General features: G+C 42.7%; 2 protein-coding genes across 2 annotated transcripts; both read left to right on the top strand.

Annotated features, from left to right (window-relative positions):
* The first annotated feature begins 298 nt into the window (after positions 1-298).
* Positions 299-2,829, top strand: LOC117436706 (von Hippel-Lindau disease tumor suppressor). Its single transcript, XM_034066562.1, has 3 exons — positions 299-509; positions 835-945; positions 1,298-2,829. Exons 1-3 carry the CDS (start codon positions 323-325, stop codon positions 1,480-1,482), a joined length of 483 nt encoding a protein of 160 aa, XP_033922453.1. The 5' UTR covers positions 299-322; the 3' UTR covers positions 1,483-2,829.
* Positions 2,830-6,559: 3,730 nt separating this feature from the next.
* Positions 6,560-23,847, top strand: LOC101881638 (interleukin-1 receptor-associated kinase-like 2). The gene is made up of 13 exons (XM_031046071.2): positions 6,560-6,858; positions 7,819-7,998; positions 13,539-13,706; positions 14,382-14,494; positions 15,818-16,012; positions 16,443-16,507; positions 16,971-17,085; positions 17,812-17,921; positions 18,297-18,492; positions 19,190-19,252; positions 20,293-20,490; positions 20,656-21,163; positions 21,545-23,847. Exons 1-13 carry the CDS (start codon positions 6,720-6,722, stop codon positions 21,661-21,663), a joined length of 2,169 nt encoding a protein of 722 aa, XP_030901931.2. The 5' UTR covers positions 6,560-6,719; the 3' UTR covers positions 21,664-23,847.
* The last annotated feature ends 939 nt before the right edge of the window (positions 23,848-24,786 follow it).

Below are 24,786 nucleotides of genomic sequence, written 5' to 3'. Positions count from 1 at the left end.
AAACTGTTCGCACTCATTGTGTTTAGAGGTGAATTAACAGCTATTAAAGTTTTTCAGGTTTTCCATAGGAGGCATGTCTTTACTGTGTTATTTTATGCTCCCTATCTGGAGCCCTTCGTTACTACATTGTGTGTGTGACAAAGCGATGTCACCGGTGATGCGCGTGTCCGAGCATCGCTAACCGGCGTGTGCGCGCTCCCGCTGCCGCACTTCACCCCCGAGTACACCGCCGCGGCCGCCGGGAACGCGCGTGCGCCAGGTGGCGCTCCGCCCCCTGGCGCACGCGCGTTCCCGGCGGCCGCGGCGAGGAGGGGGCACAGTAATGGCGCCGCCGGTGCGGAGCGTTGGGCCCTGCCTGCGCTCCGTTAACACCCGTGAGCTCTCCGAGGTCGTCTTCAACAACCGCAGCCCCCGCTCCGTCCTCCCGGTGTGGGTGGATTTCGACGGCAAGCCTCGCCATTACCCGGTCCTGCAGCCGCGCACCGGCCGGGTCATGCACAGCTACCGGGGTGCGTGCGGCGGGGCCTGGTTGAGGACGGGCGGTACTGGGGGGGCAGCTGGAGTGGTCCCACCGGGCTTCCCCTTGGGTGCTTGGGGTCGGATACAGCAGCTGCGGCTGTCCGGGGAGCAGGGCCTCGGTTCGGCTCCGGAGGCCGCACCGCTCTCATTTACTGTCCGTCTCCCTCCTCGGTGTCCCCCAGTCATGCAGTGACCGGGGCTGCAGTGATGCCTGTGAGCACAGAGCCCTGCTGGAGAGCGTTTTGGTTCAGTACCCCTCGAACTACTCATTAAAAAGCACCATAAGGCAAATGTTTTCACTTCCTTCTTTCCTAGGGCATCTCTGGCTGTTTCGGGACGCAGGGACAAACGATGGGCTCCTTGTGAACCAGCAGGAGCTGTTCATAGCAGCTCCCAACGTGAATAACGCAGACATCACGCTGCCAGGTAAGTGAAGAGGTATCATGCATGCTATGGGGATGGGTGGGCTGTGAATTTGGTCCCTTTGGGCATCAGGATCTGGCGAGAAATGGGGTCCTTATATAATTTCTGCCTCAAATGTAATGAGAGACTGAGGGTTTCTTGACAGAGCTGTGGTGTTAACAGGACTGTTTGCAGTTTTAAAGAGGTCTGTGATGGGTTTTGTACTGTGCCTTGCCACAGGAAGCAAGTTCTTCACACTGGTGTAGCACGCCACGTTCTGGGGTCATGTACTTGGAGAAGTCCTGTCTGTGTTGGAGGCAGCAGCTAACGAGCACCCTTGTGATGAGGCTGTCTGTGTGTTTGTGTTTAACTACAGTGTTCACCCTGAAAGAGCGGTGTCTCCAGGTTGTTCGTAGTCTGGTCAAACCAGTGGACTACAGGAAACTGGACATTGTTCGATCGTTATATGAAGAGCTGGAAGATCATCCTGATGTTAAGAAGGATCTTCAGCGGCTTTCTCTGGAGAGAAGTGAAATACTGAGGAATGGAGTTCTGGAATAGCATGATTACTCCAGACCATGCAAATAGCAAACAGCAGAGTTTAAGCAGGGAGCATGCCACCAAACATGCCAAGGACTATTGTCTGTATTTTATGTTCTGAGACATGATTTCAGTTAACTTGATAAGTCTGCTCCCAAAGACTAAATAGCGAGTAGAAGCACGCCAGGTTCCTGATGGTTCGTTATGCGTGTCACAAACCATCTCTGGAGGAGGAAGCTCAGAAGTTTTATGTGGACTGTAGCAGAACACCGCACAGGGATGTAAGATCAGGTCATCTGTTTGGAGCATACAGATTAGCTTTCATTGTATTAGACAGTAAATTGCACTAAAGATTAATTTAATTCAGGCTCTAATGATTGTAAGTGACACCATTTTAATTCGAATAATTTGCATTCAATGTAATTTCACTCTCACACTTGGCCTAGATTTGCCTGTGACCAACCAAGCGTGGGGGGTGTTTGTGTACATGAGGGTTTCAAACACCCTTTCTTGGGACCTGACCTGAAACCTCAAAACATCATGCTGGTGGAAAGATGACACGTGTAAACGCTTGGGGGTTTTCCTGCCTTTTGGCTTTACATGTGTAATGCATGTTGTGTCCACTCAGGCTGATGCATTTTTACACAAATCATATATTGGATGCCTTATTTATCCTTCGTGCTTGGGTCTCAAGGTCATCAACCTAGTCAGCCATGTAGATGTAGTTTTGGGGTCCTCATTCAGGGACACTTTTCTCCTCTGCAGCAGCTTCCCATTACAGCTTGTGCTCACAGACAGTAGATGCTTTGATTCTGCCTTTTCCCTTGGCAATGCAGTAGTCCAGCAGTTGGGAGGACTTTTCAGGGGAGCAGGGACCACTTGAGCTGCTGGTGTCTCTTAAGGAACAGATAGCAAACCACATCAGCTCGGATGGGCCTGCTGCTAGATCTGTCTCACAGATCTATGCTTTATTACAGGCTAGATAAGCAGGGAAAACATTTCCCTACCAATGTTCTGTTCCTTCATGCCTCAATTAGGATGTGGATTTGTGTGAACATACACATGTCATTCCAAGCAGTGTAGTTTTTAACAGATACGTGAATTGTCCACCGAGTAACAGATGCAGTGCTGTTCACTGTTACCAGAATGGTAGAAGATTGTATCAGGTTATTTCTGTGACACGTTTCTTTCCAGTTATGTGTTCTGAGAAAGACAGCTGTGAAACTGAGACTGTTGACATGTTCTGCAAGTATGAAATGTCTCCACTTTTTGTAGACTTGTATTTTCTTACATATTTGAAGTGTAATGAATGGATCTTTGTCCTAAAAATGTAAATCCATGCTGTTTTACTCTGATTCTTTCACACAACCTCACGGTGTTTGGGTCTTTATTCTTGTATTCCTGTGATACTCCTGAAAGTCATTATAGCTAATCAGTGACAGATACTCTTGGACTGAGTTTACAAAGTGTGCAGCCCCCTGTAGCTGTGAGACTGAGTGGTGGCCAACACTAAAAACTTAGCACAGCTTCAGGCAGTGCCCATGCACAAATGTAGCTACATAACAATTTGTGCGTTCACCACCTTTTGCAGATCTGCCCGTGCAGGCATTGGGCGCAGGCAGCAGGATGACACCTGGCTCCTGGAAGCCCTTGGGTGCTCCTGCAGATGCAAGAGAGGAGTTTCTCTCCTGATGTCCTTGTGCTACTCTGTGTTACGGTTACTGTGACAGCACAGCCAAACTGATGCAGAAAACTGGTTGCACAACTCTAGTTTTACTGCAGTAGGTATTAGGTTTTACAGTTCTGTACATATCACAAACCTGTGTGTTCCTGATTTATGTGGGGTCTACAATCTGTGTTGCTTCATAGAATAATTTAAAACCATTGGTCTATGAATTCCTCCAGTACACAGCCAGTCAGTGATGCTTTCCTAGTACAATGTGTGACTGCTTTTGCATCAGATTCCTTGGATTCCTGCATGTTGGCAGACAGAAAAGCATACTTATATAATTGTGACTTGCCAAAACCCATGAAATTACCTCCTGATCTCGTTGATCATAGGATTATCCTGTCTTTGCTGTACTTTACATTTAGTTAAATCATTTGCTTAATGTATAGCAAGGGGCAATCCATGCTTGAAATCTTATACTTTCCCAAGACAAGATAACAATAGAAATATTATTTCCATTTTGCAGATGAAATTGGGTATTCCAAAGTTATGCCAGAAGTTTGGGAGAGGAAGGGACTGAACAAAAATACAAGGTCTGAGGCAGAAGCCTGTTCATGCATCTGCCTCCCCTATTCCTCCCACAGTTGTTTTCTTGCAATATGGGTTCATTTTCTTATGATATGAATTCTGTGAATACTTAGCTAATTTTAGCTTTCAGTTGTGTTCTAAGTGTTGATTTTCCCCTCTCGACGAGTCATGGAATACTTCCTCCCCCCGCCATACATCAGGTTTAAAAGCTTAGCAACTCCCTGTCTAAGATGAGCAGCACTTTACAGCATCTCTCACAAACAGGTGACAAGGTTTTGTTTTCACAGCCCATTGAGTAACATCTGATGTTCCATTTGACTCTTGTGCCACTGACTGACACTACTGTTACAGGTCGTGGGGGTTCTGTTTTGTCTTTTTAACCACCATGGCAGTAATTGTGAGCATGTTAAATAACACCTTAATTTAGGTGGGCTGGTGGAATTACCAAATGCTCAGACCCTGCCATGGATTAGTTCAGTAATAACATCAGCCCAACTGTATGTCTTTAGATTTGTTACCCAGACGCATTCTAGCAAAGCCCCAGTTTGATTACATGTTGTTTGTTGTCAGAATAGAATAGCTCCTAGCATTCTTGGTGTCGTTTGGTTATTATTCTTCAGCCAAATGCATGGCTTGAGTATTTATTCAAAGTGCAAAGCACTGACAGATGTAAGCAAGTAATTGACATAAAAGCCTGTTCAATTAGAATTGCTAAAACAGGTGCATAAATGCTATACTAGAAAGGTTTGATTATTAAAGAACTCCTATTTATAAATGTTTAAAAAAAACAAAAGCAAACCCAGATGTTATAGGTGAACATGGAGAAATGCTCAGCATATGCAAGAAACTGTATTTTTTTTTCACTGCTCCTTTGGGTCAGAATAAGAAGAGATGAGAAAATAAACCCAGCTGGTTCTAATAGATGGGAAATAGAGCCTCCTAGTAATTCCTCAGCTGGATTAATAATGAGTGAAAGTTGCTATTTGGTTGTGACAAGTGCATTACAAACTTGGGTAGTCTTCAGTCGGAGTCATGTTGGTGTCTCGTTGGCAGGCAGGGAGCAGCGGAGGTCAGGGCCCGGCTGTGCTCCAGCTCAAGGCAGTGGTGGTGGGAATGAGCTGCTGCAGGAAGTGGTGGGTAACAGCTGAAGGTGCAAACACCACAGGAACACACAAGTTGTTTCGTGCCTGGGGGCTGGAGGAGGGCACACAGTGGTACAGAGTCCTGCCTATAATACCTCATTATTTGCGAGTGGAGGCTGAACAGCAGGAGTGTGTAAGATCATTGCAGTCTGCATGTGAAAAAGTACATTTCACTTCCTTTGTAAAACCCTTCATTAGTGCAAAACGGAAGCCACGCGTTTTGTCAATGTGTTCTTCCCCTTGCTCTCCCATGAAGCAAATAGTCCAGATCGTTTCAGCTTCTTTCCAGTACCCAAGGGAAAGAAGAGTCTTCCTCTTATCCACATCTTTGCAACACGCGATTCAATCTCATCTTGCGTGACTTTCAGAGATGCTCTGATCATTTTCCCATGGCTGTGTATCAGAAGGACAGTAAGTAGGGAAAAGGAGGGGAAACCCCCACAAGTTCAACTGTTATTATTTAAATGGTGCTGCTGCTAAAAGAGGGAGGTCCTGAGGAACCTTTGAATTGTGGTCTTTTAAGTTACACAATTTGGATATTTTTTCCCTGCCTTTTGACCTTGTAGCTACATTACTGTCACATTTGTCAGCTTTTCCTTGCCAAGTGGGTGTAAGAAATTCATTGTTACTTTCATGGTATTTGAAAGGCTTGTGATTTCTGAGGTAAGAAGTACGGAAAATTGCCAAAGTGTGAAAGTTTGACCCTGAAAACAAGAGTTAGCTTTGCTGTGAAATACAAGCACATTATAAATATTTAAGTTAACAGCTCTCTAAACTTGCAGTACTGTTTGCAGTAAATAAAACAGGAAGAGGAATGGGTCACAGTTGTGTTTGGTGAACTGTCCCATGCTGGCAGAGGTACCGCTGTCCAAGCAGATGGTTTTGCCAGTGGTATCTGTAGCATTTACCCTGGCAAATTCATCACAACTGTTTATTAAAAACAGCTTCAATACAAGAAAAAAAAAGGAAAATCTATAAATTGAGTAAAATTATTGACTTAAAGAACTCGTTTTAAACCTAATCCTCGAGTAGCAAGACCTGGCCAGATGACCGCCCTGCATCTGTTACTGTACTACATATCATGGTAAGTGAAATTCTATACGCTGCAATGAGTGCAAAAGCCTGGCAGCAGTTAGGCAGAGGTGTCACTGCTCAGTATTTGCTGACAGAGGTTTTTACTGCCCTCCTGCTGGTACATTCCTTACTTAGATCTTGTGGGATATTTGACACTTCCTCTATCCCCGTTTGTACAGCATCCAGCTCAGGGGGAGCACAGCTGGTGCAGCTCTTGGGGTGGGATCTATGTTTAAACACACAGACATACCTATACCCACACGGGTGACCAAGACACTAGCAGACTTCCCTGGAAATGTGTCCAATGCCTGGGCTGAGCAGGCAAGCCCATTACCCACCAGCTTGGCTTTGTGAGCAGCCATTGCCCAGCCTGTTGGCAATACCAGCTGTGTAACAGGCAGGAAAGCACCTTCCACCTCCATCCCGAGAACTCGGCATTTGGCAATCGGGCTGGAGCAATCAGCACCTAATGGAAAGGAAAGTCTGATTTGCATTTGGGGCCTGACGTCAGCCAGAGCAGGAAGCAGGAGCAGGGGCTGACCCTGCCAAGAAACGCTTACCCGTGTGGCTCGGCTCTTCCGCCAGCACAGTGATGTGTTGGGGTGGGACAGGCTGGGGAGGACAGCCCCTTCGAGAAGAGGAAGCGTTGGGAGCAAAGGAGCCCTCACAACCCGCAGAGGCGGCACAGAGCGCGGAGCGTCCCTGCGCTGGGTACGCACCATGTGCAGCCGTGGCTGACGGCGGCGGTGGGGACAGAGGACGCTCCGGAGAGGGACTGCGAGGCAATGACCCTGCAGCAGCCGCCGCTGGGGCTGAAAGGGGGCTCCCCCCCGGTGCTGTACATCCACAGCATGCCTGCCTGGGTGCTGGAGGACTTCTGCCAGAAGATGGACTGTCTGAGCGACTACGACTGGATGCGGTTCGGTGAGAGGGGCACTGATGGGGTGCGATGGAGGCACGGAGCCGCTGCGTGGCTGGCATGGGCAGTGGAAGGGCGCACACAGCTGCCCCATGCAGGGCCTCTGGCCCAGCCGCTGCCCAGCGCTCACATCCTGTGGGCAGGGAGCTCCCATGCACCGCTCTGGTTCGGGATCAAGTGGAACTGATGGTTAATAGGTGGAATTCCGGACTGCTCTGGTTGCTTGGCTCCTCTGCGCAGCCAGGCTCCTGCCCCTCGTGCGCTGCTCTTTAGCAATCTCTCTGCACTTTATCTTCTGCTTCTCCCAGTGTTTGCCTTACTTACATGACCTGTTTTTTCCTTTCTCCCTTCACCTCATGTATATTCCCTCACACTTACTGCCCCATTTCTCTTGGTCCTGCTGTGCCCAGTTAGTAAGTATAGAAAATGCAGTCCCTGAGGTTTTTGTTCTTTTTTCTGTATCCCAGTCCAAACAGTTCTAACCTGAATCTTCCCTCAGTTGTCCTCCCTTGGTTAACATGACTTAATTTCATTCAAGACTTCACTAACTGTCTACTGAGTGAACTCTTACCCAAGTTAAACTTGCTGACTTAGGGTGGGATTCACTTCTGCTGTCTTTGCATGCATAAACCTGTGTCCAGTGTCCTCTAAAGCCAGCTGAGGTGGGAACAGGGGAATCTTTGTTCCCACACTTCAGGCCCCACACCTCTCTCCATCAGGTAGATGTGGGTCAGCTGAGGGGGGCTGACTCGGACACCTCCACCAGCCCCAGGGACCACAAATGAGCACACAAGTGAACTTACACAAACTGACCTTTCTTCATGTCCATGTAGCTCAGTTACTGCCATCCGTCATTGGAAAAGTGTGCAAAGGAAAAGGCAAAGTGTGTCTCACACCTTAGTTTTCCCTGTGGCACCTGCTTGTGTTTTCTAGTTTAAACAGAACTGACCTTTGTCTCCCAACAGCCTCCTACGTGATAACTGACCAAACAGAGCTGCGGAAGATCAAGTGCATGGAGAAGACTGGGATCAGCATAACACGGGAGCTGATGTGGTGGTGGGGAGTGAGGCTGGCGACCGTGCCACAGCTCCTGGACCTGCTGCGAGCACTGCAGCTGTACCGGGCGGCCCAGGTCATTCTGGACTGTGAGTACCTGCTCCTTCCTCCTGTGGGGATCTGTTTTCCCAGAGCACCAGCCCCAGTCCAATGGGTCTCACTGGCTGAGGAGACCTTTGCTGGGAGTCTTATGCTTAAGAGGTGACACAGAGAAGGAATCACAGGTCCCTCTCAGTCATCATCCCACCCTTTCAGTGGCTTTGTGCCACAGAGATTGGCTGTGCTCTGAGCCAGGGCTGGTACTTTAATGCATCAGACAGGGTTTCTAAACAGACCTTGATTCTGCAGGTTTTAATTCTTCATACGTTCTTGTTTCTCTGTGAAACTTTGTCATTATACTCCGTCAGCAAACCCAGAGCTGAACATATAACCAGTTTTCCTATGCAGGTTGATGTCCTGCACCATAAGAAGATTATGAAAGGCAGAAATGGTTTATCAACTACCTACATTACTGTCTGTTTATTCCATCTCGTATTTCCTCTGTTCCTGTCATACGTTCTTCTCTGTCCATCCCCAGCTTAAACTCTAGTTTAACTTGGGCAAAGTTTACCTTTGTAACTGCATGTAATTCTTTTCACCTATCTCCAGTTTGCTGTATTTCAGGTTTATCTTGTTGAGGTAGGATGGTTAGAGTTTGAGCTCAGTGTGCCTGGTTAAGATAAACTATTGTCTTACAGAAATCACACAACTCTTATACATAACTTTACATTTCTTTTTCCATTGAAAACTATGTTTAAATTGCAGCTTTTTTGCCCATTTTTGTAAACCAGATTGTACCTTAACCCAGTGCCACGACCAGATCTGTCAAAGCCTGGACAACATACTGTCTTTCTGTAGAGTAGCCCCAAAAAGTTGAGAGTGGACCACATTCCCTTGTTGACACATATTCCCATATAGTCTGCTTTCTGGAAACCAGAGGGTTGTATGATTTTTGTCACTTTTCCATAGGGAATTACTAGAAAGAAACATTACAGATTTTTCTGTGGCTGAAAATGGTTAGAGAAGCACTATCCAGGTGAGCATGGGAAGCTCACAAGGGCACACGCTTCCACAGGTGAGGAATGTGCAGGAGCCCCATCTCCTTCTCCCGTTCTGGGATGGAGAAGCTGTCTTCATGAGTGGTTTTGGGTGACATCACGAGCAGCTGTTGCTCAACAGCAGCCCATCTCCACCTCCACCGGGCAGGGCTGCCAGCTGGCATGCATGGGAAGTGCAGCTCTGCATCATGGGTTTCTTGCCACAGCATTGCTTTGTGTGACACTTCTGTGTTCCGTGGTTTCTGGGAATTAGCATGACTGTAAACCTGCACTGGGTATGGTGGAAACATCTGACGATGGCATTCCAAAGTCTGTGGGTTTATTGGGTGTTTTTAAAGGCATTGCAAGTGCTACAGCACAAGCACATCTGACATAGTAACCACAGACCCTATTGAGAGCGTTGCTCAGGTAATGTAACTGATTTTGCTGCCACCCTGTGCAGCGCTTTGATTCAGCAGATTGACCTCCTGACTGAATTCAGTCCCAGCATTCAGCACAGGAGACCATAGCAATTCTTACTCCTCATTTCTCAGCAGGGCAAACACAGCTACAGGATTTGGTTCAAGTCTGGTTTAAGCTGTATGTTGGTAATGAGTCCAGTTGTTAATGTAATCACTGTAAGGCTCATGTCTCAGTGGACAGAATTGAAGACAAAATCTTGATTTTTTTTATTTTGTTTTAATTTATACTTACATTTAATATGTATTTTATAATTTGTATTAAACCTGATCTAGATATCAGCACTGCAATAACCCTGGCTCTCTGATAATGGTGTTTTTAGGGATACTCTGGAGTAGGGAGTGACTTTCATGATGTGATGAGGCTTTTGCTCTGTGCCTGTTCAGTGTTTAACACCATCAATTCCCTGTCCATACAGAGAGTTTGTGGGTGCTCTTACATAACACAGCTTAACCTACCACACCTTAAGCTCTAATTAGTTACAGGCCTTACATTCTTTCCCTGTCAGAGCACATTCTGGGGCCCACCTTTGTTTATGCTTCTTGTAACAACTGAGATGCTGCTGCTTTCACCCCCAGGTAGAGGGTTTTGTCTTCCAGCCCCATGGACAGATTTCCAACTGAGGTTAGTTCAGCACATTGCAGGGGTGAATCACTCCAAGAGAAGCTCCATGTATTTCATTTCAGAGAGCTATTGCTTGCAAACCACAGCATTGTTGGATTCGAGCTGATGTATAACACATTTAGTGACCCCCCGAAGCCCAGAGGCTGTGCAGAGGGTCTCTGATTGTTAGGTCTGGTCCTGTGTGCAAACACTGGAATGTGGCACTGGATCAAACCCTGAAAGGCAGCATTGTAAAGCTCTGACAAGATCACTTACACAAGAACCAAGTAAGATGTCTCAGTGCTCATGTAAAATGCAAAGAATAAGACTTCCAATCCCAGAGCAGCTTCCAGTAACTTAAAGATAGAACCTTAAAGGTAGAACACAAAAAAAGATAATCATCCCAGCACAGAAAGTCATTATCCTTTTGCTTGTCTGTCCCTATCACTGTGTGGTATGTCAGTATCACTGTACTGCTGCACCTGAGGTCAGCCTCTGGTACAAGAGGCATAACCTGTTTTATCTCTGCCTCTGTGATTTGCCTTAAGGTTCTGGGTTTTGTTTCAGCTTTCTCAAAAACATTCCTCAGACTTTTTGGGCTTCACTCATGTCCACATGCTGAAAACCCTGAGGGTTTCCCTGTAAAAATAAACCCCAATCAAATTCCTGCAGGCTGGAAGAGTAAGTTCTGTGATTGCCAAGGAAAACACTTGGTTTGTAAGGATTGTAGCTGGCTGATGCAAGTGAACAGGGGTCTTTACAATGGTGTCTGCAGGCTGGATGGTAAATAGGGAAAGTAAATATTAATAGATCATGGAAAAAAAATTGACATACTCGATTTGGCTCAGTAAGACACTGAACTGATGTAATACATCGAAGATACCTTTGTTTCTCTGATTTCCTTTGTGACAATGGGTGAACTACAATATTGGGCTGTTCCACAAAGGGCTGCATAAGGAGTTATGTGATTTGGGGGTTGACTCTGTAAAGCAGTATGAAAGCTAGATAAAGAGGGCTTAAAAGAGGACAGGAAGAGACAAATCCTGTGGAGTGCTTATGTTTCTGGATGATGGATATTAATGTCAGTCGCAGATCAACTTAAATGCAGTAAGTTGCAAAACTACAATGAAATGGTCTTTTAAAAATGCTTATTACAATTGTCTTTTATATTGAAGTCCATAGCAAAGCTTCATATTAATTGGAGTGGCAGAGAGCCTGGATTAGTTTGGTTTTGTGGCATGTGGAAGTAGTTAGTTTTTCTTGGAATGAACCCAATGCGGACATTCCATAGTGGGCTCAGTCACAAGCAGCAGTGATTTCTTGCATGACCTTTTTAGATTTAGGCAAATCTTTGAAGCCTTTACCCTCTATTCTGCTTTTTTATTTCCATCTGAAAACGCTCACTCAGGTGATTCCTCTGGGGCAGATACAATGAATACATTGCTTGTTCTGTTGGGCACTTCTGAAAACCAAGTGTCCTTCATCACTAATTCTGTTCATTCTGACCTAAAGGAATCAGACACAACACACGGGTTGGTTTTGCTGGCAGATTAATTCCAGGAGAGCTGTACCTCCCTTCAGCAGTTTCTTGCACTACCCTAGGTCCACTTCTGAAAGTCCATAATAGTTGATGTTTTCCTTATGTCGCTTCTTTAGCCACAGTGATGACCTGTCTGTCTGATGTGCAGGAAGTTGCTAAATTGATGACAAACCCTGAAAAGTAGGTTGAAAGAGGGAAGTGATTCTAATTTTAGAGACTTCTAGGTCGAAATACAGGAGGGAAAAGCCACCATCTGCAGAAAGCAGGGAGTGTCAGTTTTAGCTAAAGGCCTACAGACTTGTTCAGTGGATGATTCTGAGCACTTGTGACATTTGGGAATTCTTAGCATTCTGATACAGGAATAAAGAAACACACCTGCTTTTTGTGTCTGAATTCTAAAGCCTGGTTTATTCAAACCTGCATTCGTACATGACTGAAGAAAGTGGATGCAAACCCCAGAGGTCAGAGGACAAAACTTGCCTGTCACGACGGTGGCCACTTCTACCATTACTACTTTTCATCTACTCTTCAATCTTTAGTGCACTGAAATGTGCATAGCTTGTCCTCTTAACTGGCTCTCCTGAGTCCTGGTTTCTTGTGAACAGCACAGATTAAAATGAAGCATACTGCTTCCTGCTTGTTTCCAATGCTCTGTACAGAAAAAAGGACACAAAGCTGTTGTCTAATTTCACATTCAAATAGAGGCCTGTGGCTTTTGATTCCAAGATCACCACCATGCTTAGGATAAGACAGAAAGCTGATAAAACAGCATGACAAAAACCCTGGTATTAATACCTGTGCTTATTTTCCTTTATAGCAAAATAAAACTTTAATGTTTATTTTTAGGAAAATGCACAATGTGTGGCTCATGAAAGGTGGCAGGCGGAAACAAAAGTTTACAACTACAACCAGGAGATGCTGTTAGCATATAGGAAGTGTTTCCATCATCCCCAGTGCATACAGTGGGCATTTCCATGCTCCTTTTCAACCTCAGTTTTAAATGTATTCACAGATAAGAATGTATCTGCTTCTTCAGACTTTGACAGCCTTGTATATCACCATATCTTGAATTTTTTTCTTCATTTTTACCATCCTGACTTTAACCCAATCTAATTTTAATAACTCCATCTAAGATGGACATATTTTTTGTGTTCCTGTACACTGAAAGCATCTTTGTGCATCTGTTAACCAGACTTCAAGTTGCTTTTTCAGGCCTGATTCTGAGATTTTATCAAGCTGTATACAGCACAGGGTCTTTTAGAGCTGCAGTGGATCAATAATTCAGCCTTTATTTTTTCCTTATATATTAGTAAGTCTTGAGCATTGATTTTTATGTTTTCCTTAGATTATCTCCAGTTTGCTTCTTTCAGTTCATAAATAACAGAAAGATTCTTCATTGCAAATAGTTCTGTGTAGGAAAGTGTTTTCTGGGAATGAGCAAGGTCATGGCACTAAAACCACACACTTGAAAACAGTCCTAAAACATTTAACTGACTAAACCAAATACAGCTCTGTCAAACTTCCCAGTCCCACAACCATTAACAAAGAACTAGCCTTCTTTAAGCTGGGAGGTATTTGTGATTTGAGATCATTGGCTGAAGGATGCTATATAGAAAATGACACAATATATTATATTGCTAACTTCTTATTGTAAGAGACTGTATATATCTTGCATAGTCATCACTGGTATTTGTTTGACCTCTTCTGACTTCTTACTGATTCCCAATAGTCATTAATGTCATAAAGATGGTCTGAATTTAAACACCAACAATATTCCAGCAATTTCTCAGTGAATTGCTTGAATGTTCATTTTAATGTTCATGCTAATGTACAGTCTGTTTTCCTGACTAGGATTGTTTCCTGATAACTGATTAGAGTCTGGCTGTGTTTTCCCTGGTAATCTTCATCTTTCCTTTGTTCTTTTTTGAAGGGACATCAGCCTCTAATATTGCTGACTCTGGCAAAGAAGAGCTGGTAGAGCCGCCTAAACCCGAGAACAGATCTTTAATTCCCATAGAAAAGAAGAAGATAGACAGAGAAAACGAGATCAGTCTGTTGCCATCAACAGACTCTTCACGTCCGGGAGTACCACCAGCAGGTAGTAACTAAACAGATTCTGAATTTGCCCTACCATTGAAATGACCATGTGGATAAAGCTGCTTCCAATTCACTTTCAGTATAGTATAATGAATATATTGCTCTTCAAAAGGCTTGCATTTGAATATTTGCCTTTTAACTTTATTTGTATTTCTTTGTAACTTTATCACATGGCCTCCTGTTTCTCTTTCCTGCACCTCTCTTGGCCTTGAGAGGTGCTGGCTATATCTATCCTGTGGGATCTAAAGGCATTTTCCAGGTCTCTGTGAACACATGGGTCCCATCCTGGCTCCATACTACAACTACACCGGTGCATACATTTCTTGCTCCATGTCCCTGTCGCCATGCAGAAGAAATCTATGCTAGAAGAGAGCCATGCACAGGTCAGCAGGCCCCTCTGCTTGGGCATGGGAGGCAGTAGAACCACAGGACATACTGAGAACAATAACAGTATAGACAGAGGGAGCTCTGTGTCCCCAAGCCAGGACTAGAGGGATGTGCACAGTCATCTTGCAAAGAGGAACCAGGAAAACAGCTGCCTGTCTTCACACAGTGTTGCTCATTTTGACAGCTTATCCCTGGTTAGGAAATTCAACAAAATATCCCAGACCTCTATAATTAGCTGCAGGCTGTGGCACTGCAAAAAGAACCTGTGTTTTCAATACTGTTATTTCAGTTTCAGGTGCTGTTTCTGAAGGAGCCTTGTATTCACTCCCTTTGCCACCACCTCCCCCAAGAGACCTTTTGCAATCCTTACAGTCAAATCCTCCTGTCTCATCAAGTGTGAAGGTAAATCCATTTAGTCCTCATTGTTTGTAACAATGAAAATTGTCTTTGTAACATTCTGTGTTTTCTCAGTTAAAGTTTGTCACTCTATTTGTATTGGGTGAAAAAGTAGGGGCTGATTACAGTTTGTTTGGACTGAATACTAATGGACTACTAATGCTTCAGTTAGATTACTCACAGTGTGCATAATTCTTTTTGTCAGTGATGAATTAAACACATTGCATGGATAACATGCCCACAAATAGCAAATAATTTTGGAGGAATTTCTAGTATAGATTTTGCAGAGGACTTAACATTCCTGGTCTGAGCACAGGGTGGTACCACACAGACCACTGACTGCTCACAACAGCGGGCTTCTATTAGTTTGATTTTATGTTTAAAATGTGTTTTTTCCTGAAACCTGGGCTAGTATCAAGTTTAAGTCAGGTTGCCCAGAGCCTGGTGTAGCTGCCAATTGAAAATCTCCAAGGTTGAGCCATCTAGTGCCTAACCATCTCACTGTGACAAGCTTGTCCCACGTTCCTAATGATTTCATCACAGTCTCTGTTCCTGCCTCCCTACAGCTCTCCTGTCTATCAGCTAGATCTGTCCTGTGGGTTCTCAGGGTGTTTCACAGATCCATGTGCACGCTCTGGTCCCACCATGGTTCTGTCTTGGCCTGGTTCCTTTGCTTTGAAGAATACTGTGGTTTAAGCCCTTCCAGAATAACCTGGTTCAAGGGTAGCAGCCAGAAGAGAAGATTGCGACAAGGAATGTAGTAGTCTCAGAGGGTTTGAGAGGGAGTTAATGTTTTGTTTTCTCAAGTCTGGAGCATGTTGGGGTTGTGAAAGCTGTGTGTTACTGTAATAACAATTGGCATTAGGACTTGCCACACTGGAAGCAACAAATTATTGTGCAACTGATGCCAGATGCTTCAGAAGCAGATGTGAAGCTCCTACCAGAACATGAATACATTATGAGGGACCCTACTTTCTGATCCAACTGTTTCTTAGTATATGCCCCAGCCATAAAGATTAATATTCTTTGTAACTTAAATTAACATCACGTCAAAAAAATATATGGACTTTTAAACAAAAACAAGTCTATTTTCTGGGAAAGGTGGAAATGCAAATTGGTAACTGACTTCTACTAGGGAAAACTTTGATATCAGCAAAACACATCAAGACAGTTATAACAAAGGGAAAGCATCACATGTACAGTACTTTCCACAGTTCCTTTCAGCAATCACAGTGATTGCTTAGATCATGGAGAAGTAAATATAACTGAAAGAAGGAAAAAGCATATGAATTTTCATGAGAGAAACTTGTTTCTTCTCCACATGTGTAGCCTTGCAGCTCTCCTGCTCCTCAGCAGGAGACAAGGACAGATCTCCCCAGTGGAAGTCTTCTGTGGACCCAGAGGGAAGTTACTAATGCCACAAGTGGTTTCAGTGACAAGAGAAGAATTTGTGAAGGTACTTTTGCGGATGTCTACAAAGGTCAGAGGAACAGCACAGAGTATATCATCAAGAGACTGAAAGAGGCAAGTACTCCACCTTTTCCTTTGGAGGGGGTATGTTATTATTATCTCTGAAACATTAGCAGTTGTTTACTATTGTATGGGCAGGGAGCCAGAATGGCTGCATGAGAGGAGAGGTAAAAAGCAAATGATGTAAAGTAAGTAAACCTAGATTCAGCAAACACGTATGAGAGATACTTAAGTGACTAGTGTTATTAACTCTGGCCATGGGAGTAGCCTGCAATATAGCTACTGCATTGATGGTTGAATCAGATGTGTCCTTACACTGGTTTTTGTTCTAATTTTCAATTAATTGTTGCCTTTGACACAAAGTTACCATCAGTGATACCTGACAGTTCTCTAAAGTAGCTTTGTCACATGGAGACTGAAAGGTCTCTACAAATGCAGCATTTTAATGGTTACAGTTGACATTCTAGCATGTTTTCATTTTCAGACGGAATGCACCAGCCCAGATTCCACCCAAAGGTTCTTCCATACCGAAGTACAGATTTGCTTTCGGTAAGTGTTGGCTTTCAGGTGCAATCAGTGCGTTTCCTGCTTGTGGCCTGTGCCCGTATGTTTAGTTTAAGACTGATGAGCCTCTCTCTTGGGCGCTGTGTTGTTCTCAAGAAGAGGGCTATGCACAGCCTCTACTGGAACCATGGCACATAGCATGTCTCCTGTTGATGCTGAAGGGCAATGCTGAGCAGACACCATGCTTGGTCTGCTTCATGGTCATGAAGAAGCAGTGTCTTCTGCAGCTCACATCCCTCCTACCTGCACAGAACAAGCTGCACTGTAACCATCTTTCTCTTTGCTGCTAGATGAGTTAGCTCTATGCTGTCCTGCTCAGGGCTATTCTCTGCTTCCAGCTTCAGGACAATTTCCAGTTGCCCTGAATTTAGGCATTTATTCCAGCTCAGGAATGTTTTCTGTGTTGCTCATATTTCATTTGCAAACCACTGCTGATTTGTGCCTGCAGGTGCTGTCATGTCAACATCTTGCAGCTGCTGGGTTTCTCAGTAGAAACTGGATTGCACTGTCTGATATATCCATACCTGCCTAATGGATCACTACAAAACAGACTGCAGTGTCAAGTAAGCAAATAATCTGAGTCTGTTAATCTACCTGTGGTTACAAGTCCTGGCCTGTTGTTGTATGAAAAGCAATTATATCTTTGGAATACTGAAACAGCCAGAAATTGCCCAGATATCTGGACTACAAGTTCTAGAAAGGCTGCAGCTTATTTCCAGTTTCCGACTGCAAAGCAGATTGGGTCAACAGGAAGTTTCTGCTGTGCAGCCTTTAGCCTTTTCAAGTAATAAGGAATCTGGAAACTGTGTCTATTCATATGTGTTGTTTCATTGGGTTTGGATTTGTTTCTGCAGAATCTATTGTCATGTTCAGTGGCATAATGTGCTAGGAAGTTTCACAAGGGCTTACGAGGGAACAGGTTGAGATGTTTGCACCTATTCAAAGAGCATCTGTAGAGGAGATGGTAGGGTAGAGGAACCTTAGAGCAGCAGTCCATCAAAGCCAGTGCTGTGCCTCAGTAATGGGACATACCTGATGCTTTGGACAAGTGTGATCTTTGCTGCATCCTTATCTCACTGTGTCCCAGAGCATCAAAATGTGTAGCACAATATGCAAGGATGGGTTCTTTCTTTGACCTAGAAATCATCACATTCTGCTTTGGACCAAACTTTTGATTTAGGTCAGCAGGAGTTTTAACGGGGACTAAAGCTAAGCCTTTGGTTTTCACAACTACTGATGTCTTAGAGTCTTTTATTCTATGAAATACCATTTTCCTCGTTTCCTGGCAGGATGATTCTGCCCCACTGACCTGGGAGATGCGGATTAGCATTGCTGTAGGGCTCCTCCGAGCTACAGAGTATTTACATAATTCTGGAATTCTTCATGGGAATATCAAAAGGTGAGGGGTTTGGCAACTCAGCACTTCCATCGTCACCTCTTATTTCCAGCATCTCTTTAACAATAATGGCTGAAAGCCTGCACAATTGTGAAATCCATTTGCAGTGTCTTTCTGCTGTCTCTTGTCCTGTGGGGTCTTTACCATTTGATGTCTAAGCCATCTCTTTTCTGAGTGATGGAAGTGTATTCTGAGGTTATTTCTGGACTGCTTGTACTTCCCCCTCTCCCTTTCTGCCATTCTTTATCCTTCCAGTCATACACAGCAGGCCAAATGCTGGAAGCTTTCAGTGCTTTACATTTAAAGTGTAGAACTCTAATTTTTGACCTCAAGTTAAAGTGATTACTTGACCAATATTGTTATTTGTCTTTATCGCAGCTCAAATATCTTGTTGGATGAAAACTTTACACCAAAGCTTGGACATTCAGGTCTGCGACTGTATTCTGTTGATAAGAAATCAGAGTATGCCACGATGAAAACCAAAGTCCTACAGGCTTCTCTCACTTATCTGCCAGAAGACTTTATCAGACATGGGAAGTTAACAGAGAAAGTTGATATATTCAGCTGTGGTGTGGTATGTGGCCTTTTCAGCATGTTCCATTGCATTCTTTGGTGCTTCTAGACAGGAAATTGGATATAAGATTGGATTTGATGACAGTTTCATATTGCTGACTATATAATGTGTTGAAATACTGGTTCTAATTATATTCACGCTCCAAATATATTTGGTTTGTGACAAAGTGAGTTGAATCTTTTGAATAACACAAACAAAATTGTTTCTTGTTGGAGACAGTTCTTATTGCTGATCATTAGAAAACCCAAACAGAAAGAGCAGCAGGATGTCTGCAGTTGGGTTCTTGGAATTCTTGTGGATTTGCCACAGGAACTGCTACAGACATCACCTGTTAATTTGGGATTTTAAGTAAAACAATTGATAGCTTTGATACCTGTATCCAGGTATTTCCATTTAAATAGTTCAGTGTGATTTCTTGTCTAGATGTAGAATGACTTCCTTATCATCCTTTGTTTCAATGGTGTCTTTTGTACCTAACTATAAAATAGACTTAGCTTTGGAGATAGATCATAAAGATCACAAATTGTGAAGATCAAAAGCGTGACTGTTGCCCAGATCTGGCATTGTTAAACCACCTGAAGTAAAAATACAAAGTTAATGCCCTGGCAGTTCAATATTTCTTTAGGTACAAAACACACTTTAAAAAAGCAGAATTGATTCTGAACAGATTGTTTCATCTTCTATATATTCTTTCTAGGTTTTAGCAGAGATACTGACAGGGATTAAAGCCCTGGATGAAGGGAGAGACCCTATCTATCTGGTAAGAAGCAGGAATAACTAAGACTAACACAAGTGAATGTGGTTACTGTCATAGAATGAATTTTCACCTTATATATATAGTTTGTTATTTGGAGTCTGCTGTGCACATTCTGAAGAAGGGATACTTAGAAGCCATATTGCAGTTCCATTAACATTGGTAGCCTACCTGCCTTTAGACAGAGGCCGGATACTTATTCTCATTTCATACACCACACTCAGGAGTACTGGCCTGATCATCGTAGTAGGAGATACTCCAGAATAGCTGGTGTTAACATACATGTGTATTTATTTAAGAGAGAAGGCTTTGTGCTGAAATACTGCTGCATGGTTTTTTATGTGGAAGAAAGACATGTTATGAGCCAAACTGAATGGGGAAACGTGGGCAGGCGGTAACCACAGTTGCTCAGCATCGTGTTTATCAGGTGCTTATGTGTTGCACTACTCTCTGGAATTTCTGTCTTGGCCAATGTGCCCAAGCTGTGATTAGAACTACACAAGCAATCGGAATTGGCCAGGCTCACTGAATGCCATTAACACCATCCTCATGAGAACAGACTCCACTCATATTCCTTGTGGGATGGGCTCCTTCTGACTCCCCATCTCACTGAAGCCTTTGAAGGGAAAACTGTAGTATTCTTATTTACTATTTCTAAGCAATTCATCAATGTTCAAATAGGTTCAGAAAAGAAAGGATCCCAGGTTTATGATTTCTTTAATGCGTTTGAAAGGTCCTGAGCAAGAATGCTGCTGTACACGTATCTTTTTCATTCCTATAAATAGGCATGAGCCTAGAAGAGCTGGGTCTGTTTCAGTGAACTTGACATTAGACACATGCAGAGAAAACCTTTGGCCCTTTAGTGAAAGCAAACATTTCTGTCAGTTGCATGAATGGAGATTCTTAAAGCTTTTCAGTCTGTAAACCTGCCATTAAGGAGCAATAATAACAAATATATGGCAAGATTCATACTCTCAGTGATTCAAGCAGAAATGAGTGTTTGTGTTCATTTTGCCTTCACTAATATATCTCTTTCCTTTGAACAGAAAGATATGATTGCTGATGAAATCCAGATAGCAAAAGAAAGCTCATATTCCAAAGTAAAGATGGAAAAGCTAGCTGCCAAGGAAATATGCTGTAAATATCTAGACAAGAAAGCAGGACACTTGCTGGAAGAGGTTGCCATTGATTTTGCATCAGCCATCTGCTTTTGTCTGAAAAAGAAGAATTCTAACACAGCAGAGGTAATATTTAAAATACATTGACCAAGATCTTAGTCTTCTTGACAGCAAGGTCTGAAGTTACACATTCATGCCTTGCTTATTTGTGGGAGGGTTGACATAGGAGAACATGTGTAAGGAGGGGTACAGGAATTACTCTGCAGTCACAGGTTTTGTTCGTACAAACAGGTGCTTGAAGTGATGGAAATGGCTGAAAACAAACTAAGAGAGCATTACATCTGTGGAGGCAGCACTTCTGGGTTCTCCATGAACACTCCTGAGGAAACTGATGATGAGACAGTGAGTCTCAGCATGGATGTGCCTTCTGCAGGGAAAACTAAAGAGGGCAGCACGCAGCCTGCCATCCTGAGCAGTGCCAATCCGTGCCCACCTTCAATAGCTGTTGTGTCTCCTGATGTTTACTGTGAACAGATGTCCAGGGTTCCTTGTGAATCAGATGAGTTAAGCAGTTTTATATGGAACCCTTCAGAAAAGTCCACAGATGAGCTATCGAGCTGTAACAGTGCCGAAAACATGGCAGGCTCTGATTACAGGATCAAGCAGGAAAAGCCTGCCCATGGACTCCAGGAAAGGAATGCAGCATGTGCCAAAAGTGAGGATGTCTTGGAAGCAGCATCTACAGCACAGAGCACCTCTCAAAAACACACAGCCATTGACTCTCCATGTTCTTCACAAGGTAAATCCAGATCAGTCTGAAGGGTGTATGTGGAACACTCAAACACGCAGCATCTTCAAGCTGTCTGTGCAAAACTTCCCGTGTTTCTGTTGGGATAACTGAAGCCTTTATAAAAGTACTCTGGTATCACAGTAGTGGGGACAAATTACTGTCTTCTCCAGGACTGCTTAGGTTCTTCTTCCTACTTCTAAACACATTTCAGGAAATCTTTGTGCCTTAGTTATGATTTTACCAATAGATCTACAAAATGTTTTCTGGTTTTCTATCAGTTGGTTTTTTCCTAAGCCAGTTTTGGGTTTGTGTTTGCTTTATTTTATTTATCTACTTGCACAAGTGGATTTTTTTTCTTAATCTTAGGGCTGTTATTTTCTTGTTTTTCAGCATTAACCAGAGAGAGGTCTTGGAAAATAGAGATAAATGATAAGAAAAAGAAGCTCATGGAAAATATTTTGCTGTATGAAGAAGACAAATTAAACAGTTCTGAACTTTTTGAATCGTAAATGGGATGGATTCACGAGCAGTGGCCAGCTCTGAAGAAGAAATAAAGACTGTCTCCTCATTAGAACGATGGTAAAATTCAACCTTTCTTGTAAGGCTAAGTAGTAGCAGATTTGGATCAGAATCAGTAACCCTGACTGAAGGAAACAAAAGTGATCCACAGAGAAGAAACAGGAAACATCTGTTCTAGAGCAGATAAAAGCACAATGCCACTCTGTAAACAGAAATGCCTTCTTCCTTCTCATGTGTAATGTAGAGATATGGTGAACACAAACTGCCAAAGTAATTTACCATCCTTTTGCAGTGTATTTCAGAAAGCATCTACATAAAACGTATGTCTTGTTAAAAAACACAGTCCTGGGAGTTACAGGGCAAGCACTGATCAGCAACCAGTCAGCAATGCTCTTTACTGTTATTGTACAAGTAGACAGGAATCTCCAGAGAGACTGGAGGTTTCAGTTTTCCAAAGAATCTATCCTATTCCATGTAATCTTAGCCCACGTACTCAAAACTACTACTTACCAGAGAGGGGATTTTTAATGCAAGTTCTCAGATGTATTTTACATGACTCAGTTGCAATTTGAATTGCACTGAACATAGTAAAGTAAGTAAATAATTTAAGCCATATTCATCTATAAGCTTCTCTACTACATCCATATGACACCTTTGGAAGTTTTAACCTTTCAGCTTCACTGTTAGGAGCTCTAAGATGGTGTTTAATGCTTCACAATTGATTCTTGGAGGTTAATTTTTCTAAGTGTCCTCTATATGTTGTTAAGGTTTCTCATTGTGCTTCACATGGTAACTGTTGTATATTTTGGATTAGGAACAAGATTTTAATTTAAAATGTCTTTAATTTTGTCATAGGTCGCTTGAGATTTGGTTTGTTGTATTTATTTTGGCTATCAGTGAAAGAAGAGCTAGTGAGTGGATCTGTTCATGGTGCCACACTCACCATATATTCTGAGAGAGGAATAGTTCTGTGTGTCTCTTGGCTTACCCAGCATTAGCAGCCTTGGGGTCAGGCTTGGTGATCACGCTTAAAAGAACTAAAAAGGCAGCAGCCTTGTATGCTATCATATTTATTAGCAAGTGAAAGCCCCTTAAGAAAGTGTCACTTTCATTGCTACAACTATTTATTGCATGTGATATTGTTATCATGTTCCACTCTTGTGCAGTCTAAGGAAATGCAGTTTTATTATAAACAAAACTATGTAGCTCAGCTTACAGACAGGTCACTGCTGCCTCTGTAGCTTAGCTGATAGGGCCTGATGTACAGGGATGGTTAGAGTTCACAATGGAGTTGAGAGAATGTTTTTTAAAACCCATGAATTTTGGTGTAATTCTTTTCACTGGAATTGTAATGGTCTGGTTTTCCTAATTTTAGATGACGGTCGCTGGGTAATACCTCATATCTTCTGTATTTGTACAGTACCTAGTTCATTAGCAGCAAGTACTAATAAGGGGCAAGTACCTAGTACTATTAGGGGCAAGTAAAGGTGTTTTAACTAGAGACCTGAGTATTAGGATCATCCTACACATTTAGTAAATTGATTTCTACACTAGAAACTGGTAAAATGCCATATTTAGAAGTGCCTTGGATATTGTCTGTATATTTGCCAGTGTCAGATTCTTTATTTTACCAGAATCAAACCAAGACAACATTGATACTGACATAAAAAGCACAGAGTATGTTCAGATTGGTCAATAACTGCTTAATTCTACATGAGAATTAACTGAGATATTTTGTGGTGCTGAAACTGTACTATTTGTTGGTTTTCATTTTGAGATCCATGTTAAATACCTCTGGTGTCCTCAAGGAAGAAATCCTCACAGCCGTGCCCCAGGGCTGAATGGGAAAAGCTAAGGTTTTTAAATGGAGAAACATAGTTTATAGAGTCCTGTTTCAGGAAAATGCTTTAATGGTTTTGTTCTCTTGCAGTCACAAAATGAAGCTGTTATCCTTTTGCCTTGTTCCATGTTAGTTTTGAAGTATTCTGAGCTAATACACATGGTCTGGTGGAGTTACATGAGTACATAAGGGAACATCTATAAGACACTGTCTTAAGTCTTAGAATAATGATACTCTGCTGTGTATCTTGGCTATTCAGTATATTGTATGTTTTAATCTCCACTCAGCAAACTTATACATTATCATTTACTAATATTTTGTGAATAAACAAAAAAGAAAAAATCTGGGGTTTATAGCCTGCTTTTTGTGATTTATGGCACAGAAAATGTGTTTCGATCCACCCTATTTAGACAACTTAGTGTTTGTAATAATTAGTGCAGACATGGTTATTTGGTCTTTGTTCTCTGTTGAATAGCTGGTTTTTTCCTTTGAGATGTCCCCAGAGAAAAAATTCTCTCTAAAATGAATAATTAAAAGCATTACTGAGATACAACTGACATTTATTGATGTTCAGATGCACAGTCTGAAGTATCCTTTATCCGTAAGACATTGTAGCTGTTAGTCAAATATTAAGGACAACTGTGCTTTGTTTTTATCCATAAACACTAAGATAAGGGCATAGAATACATTTTTTGTTTTAAACACAGTGGTTCTGGAAGTATGCAAAGGAAAACTGCCACGAGCAACAACACCAATGCTTTATCTGTAATACTTTTTGCTGAAGCCTACCAATTGATGATTGCCTGTGTCTAAAAGCACAGATCTAGGCACAGGCTTTAAATGTATACATGTATCTAATTGTGTAGGGTGATTTTTTGCCATCATTCAGTCCCACAGAACTTTTTATTATTGGTGTTATCTTGTAGTCTTGAGTTCTATTATTGACAACAAGCTGGAAGGTGCACATGTAAATGAAACCTTCGCTTTTATGGCATCATTTCCTTTTTGCCAGTGAATACTCTTAGGGGGCAGCCTAATATCATTTGTGCACTTAAAGACTTCCAGAGTTGTTCCTCTCATTCGTACTTTTAGGTATGAAGTAATGTTTCACAGCAGAAGTCTTTCAAATACTGACTTCCTGTTCTTGTAAAAATGACAAGAATGAACATAATGGATTGAGAAAGAGTTTCAGGTGCATTACAAAGCAGATACAAAAATCCTGTGTTGCAGCAGAGCTACTTTATTGGTTTGTTTCACTTGCTGTAGTTGGTTG

Source organism: Melopsittacus undulatus, chromosome 9 (genome assembly GCF_012275295.1).
Source record: "Melopsittacus undulatus isolate bMelUnd1 chromosome 9, bMelUnd1.mat.Z, whole genome shotgun sequence".
NCBI classification, from domain to species: Eukaryota; Metazoa; Chordata; class Aves; order Psittaciformes; family Psittaculidae; genus Melopsittacus; species Melopsittacus undulatus.
Note: the sequence above shows the minus strand (reverse complement) of the source record. Positions and strands in the feature narration are given on the sequence as shown.

Coding starts and splice junctions, on each gene's coding strand:
- LOC117436706 (XM_034066562.1), top strand. CDS start 323: ATGGCGCCGCCGGTGCGGAGCGTTGGGCCCTGCCTGCGCTCCGTTAAC. Junction 510..834: donor GGTCATGCACAGCTACCGGG/GTGCGTGCGGCG, acceptor CTTCTTTCCTAG/GGCATCTCTGGCTGTTTCGG. Junction 946..1,297: donor CGCAGACATCACGCTGCCAG/GTAAGTGAAGAG, acceptor GTTTAACTACAG/TGTTCACCCTGAAAGAGCGG.
- LOC101881638 (XM_031046071.2), top strand. CDS start 6,720: ATGACCCTGCAGCAGCCGCCGCTGGGGCTGAAAGGGGGCTCCCCCCCG. Junction 6,859..7,818: donor CTACGACTGGATGCGGTTCG/GTGAGAGGGGCA, acceptor GTCTCCCAACAG/CCTCCTACGTGATAACTGAC. Junction 17,922..18,296: donor CTTCATGGGAATATCAAAAG/GTGAGGGGTTTG, acceptor TCTTTATCGCAG/CTCAAATATCTTGTTGGATG.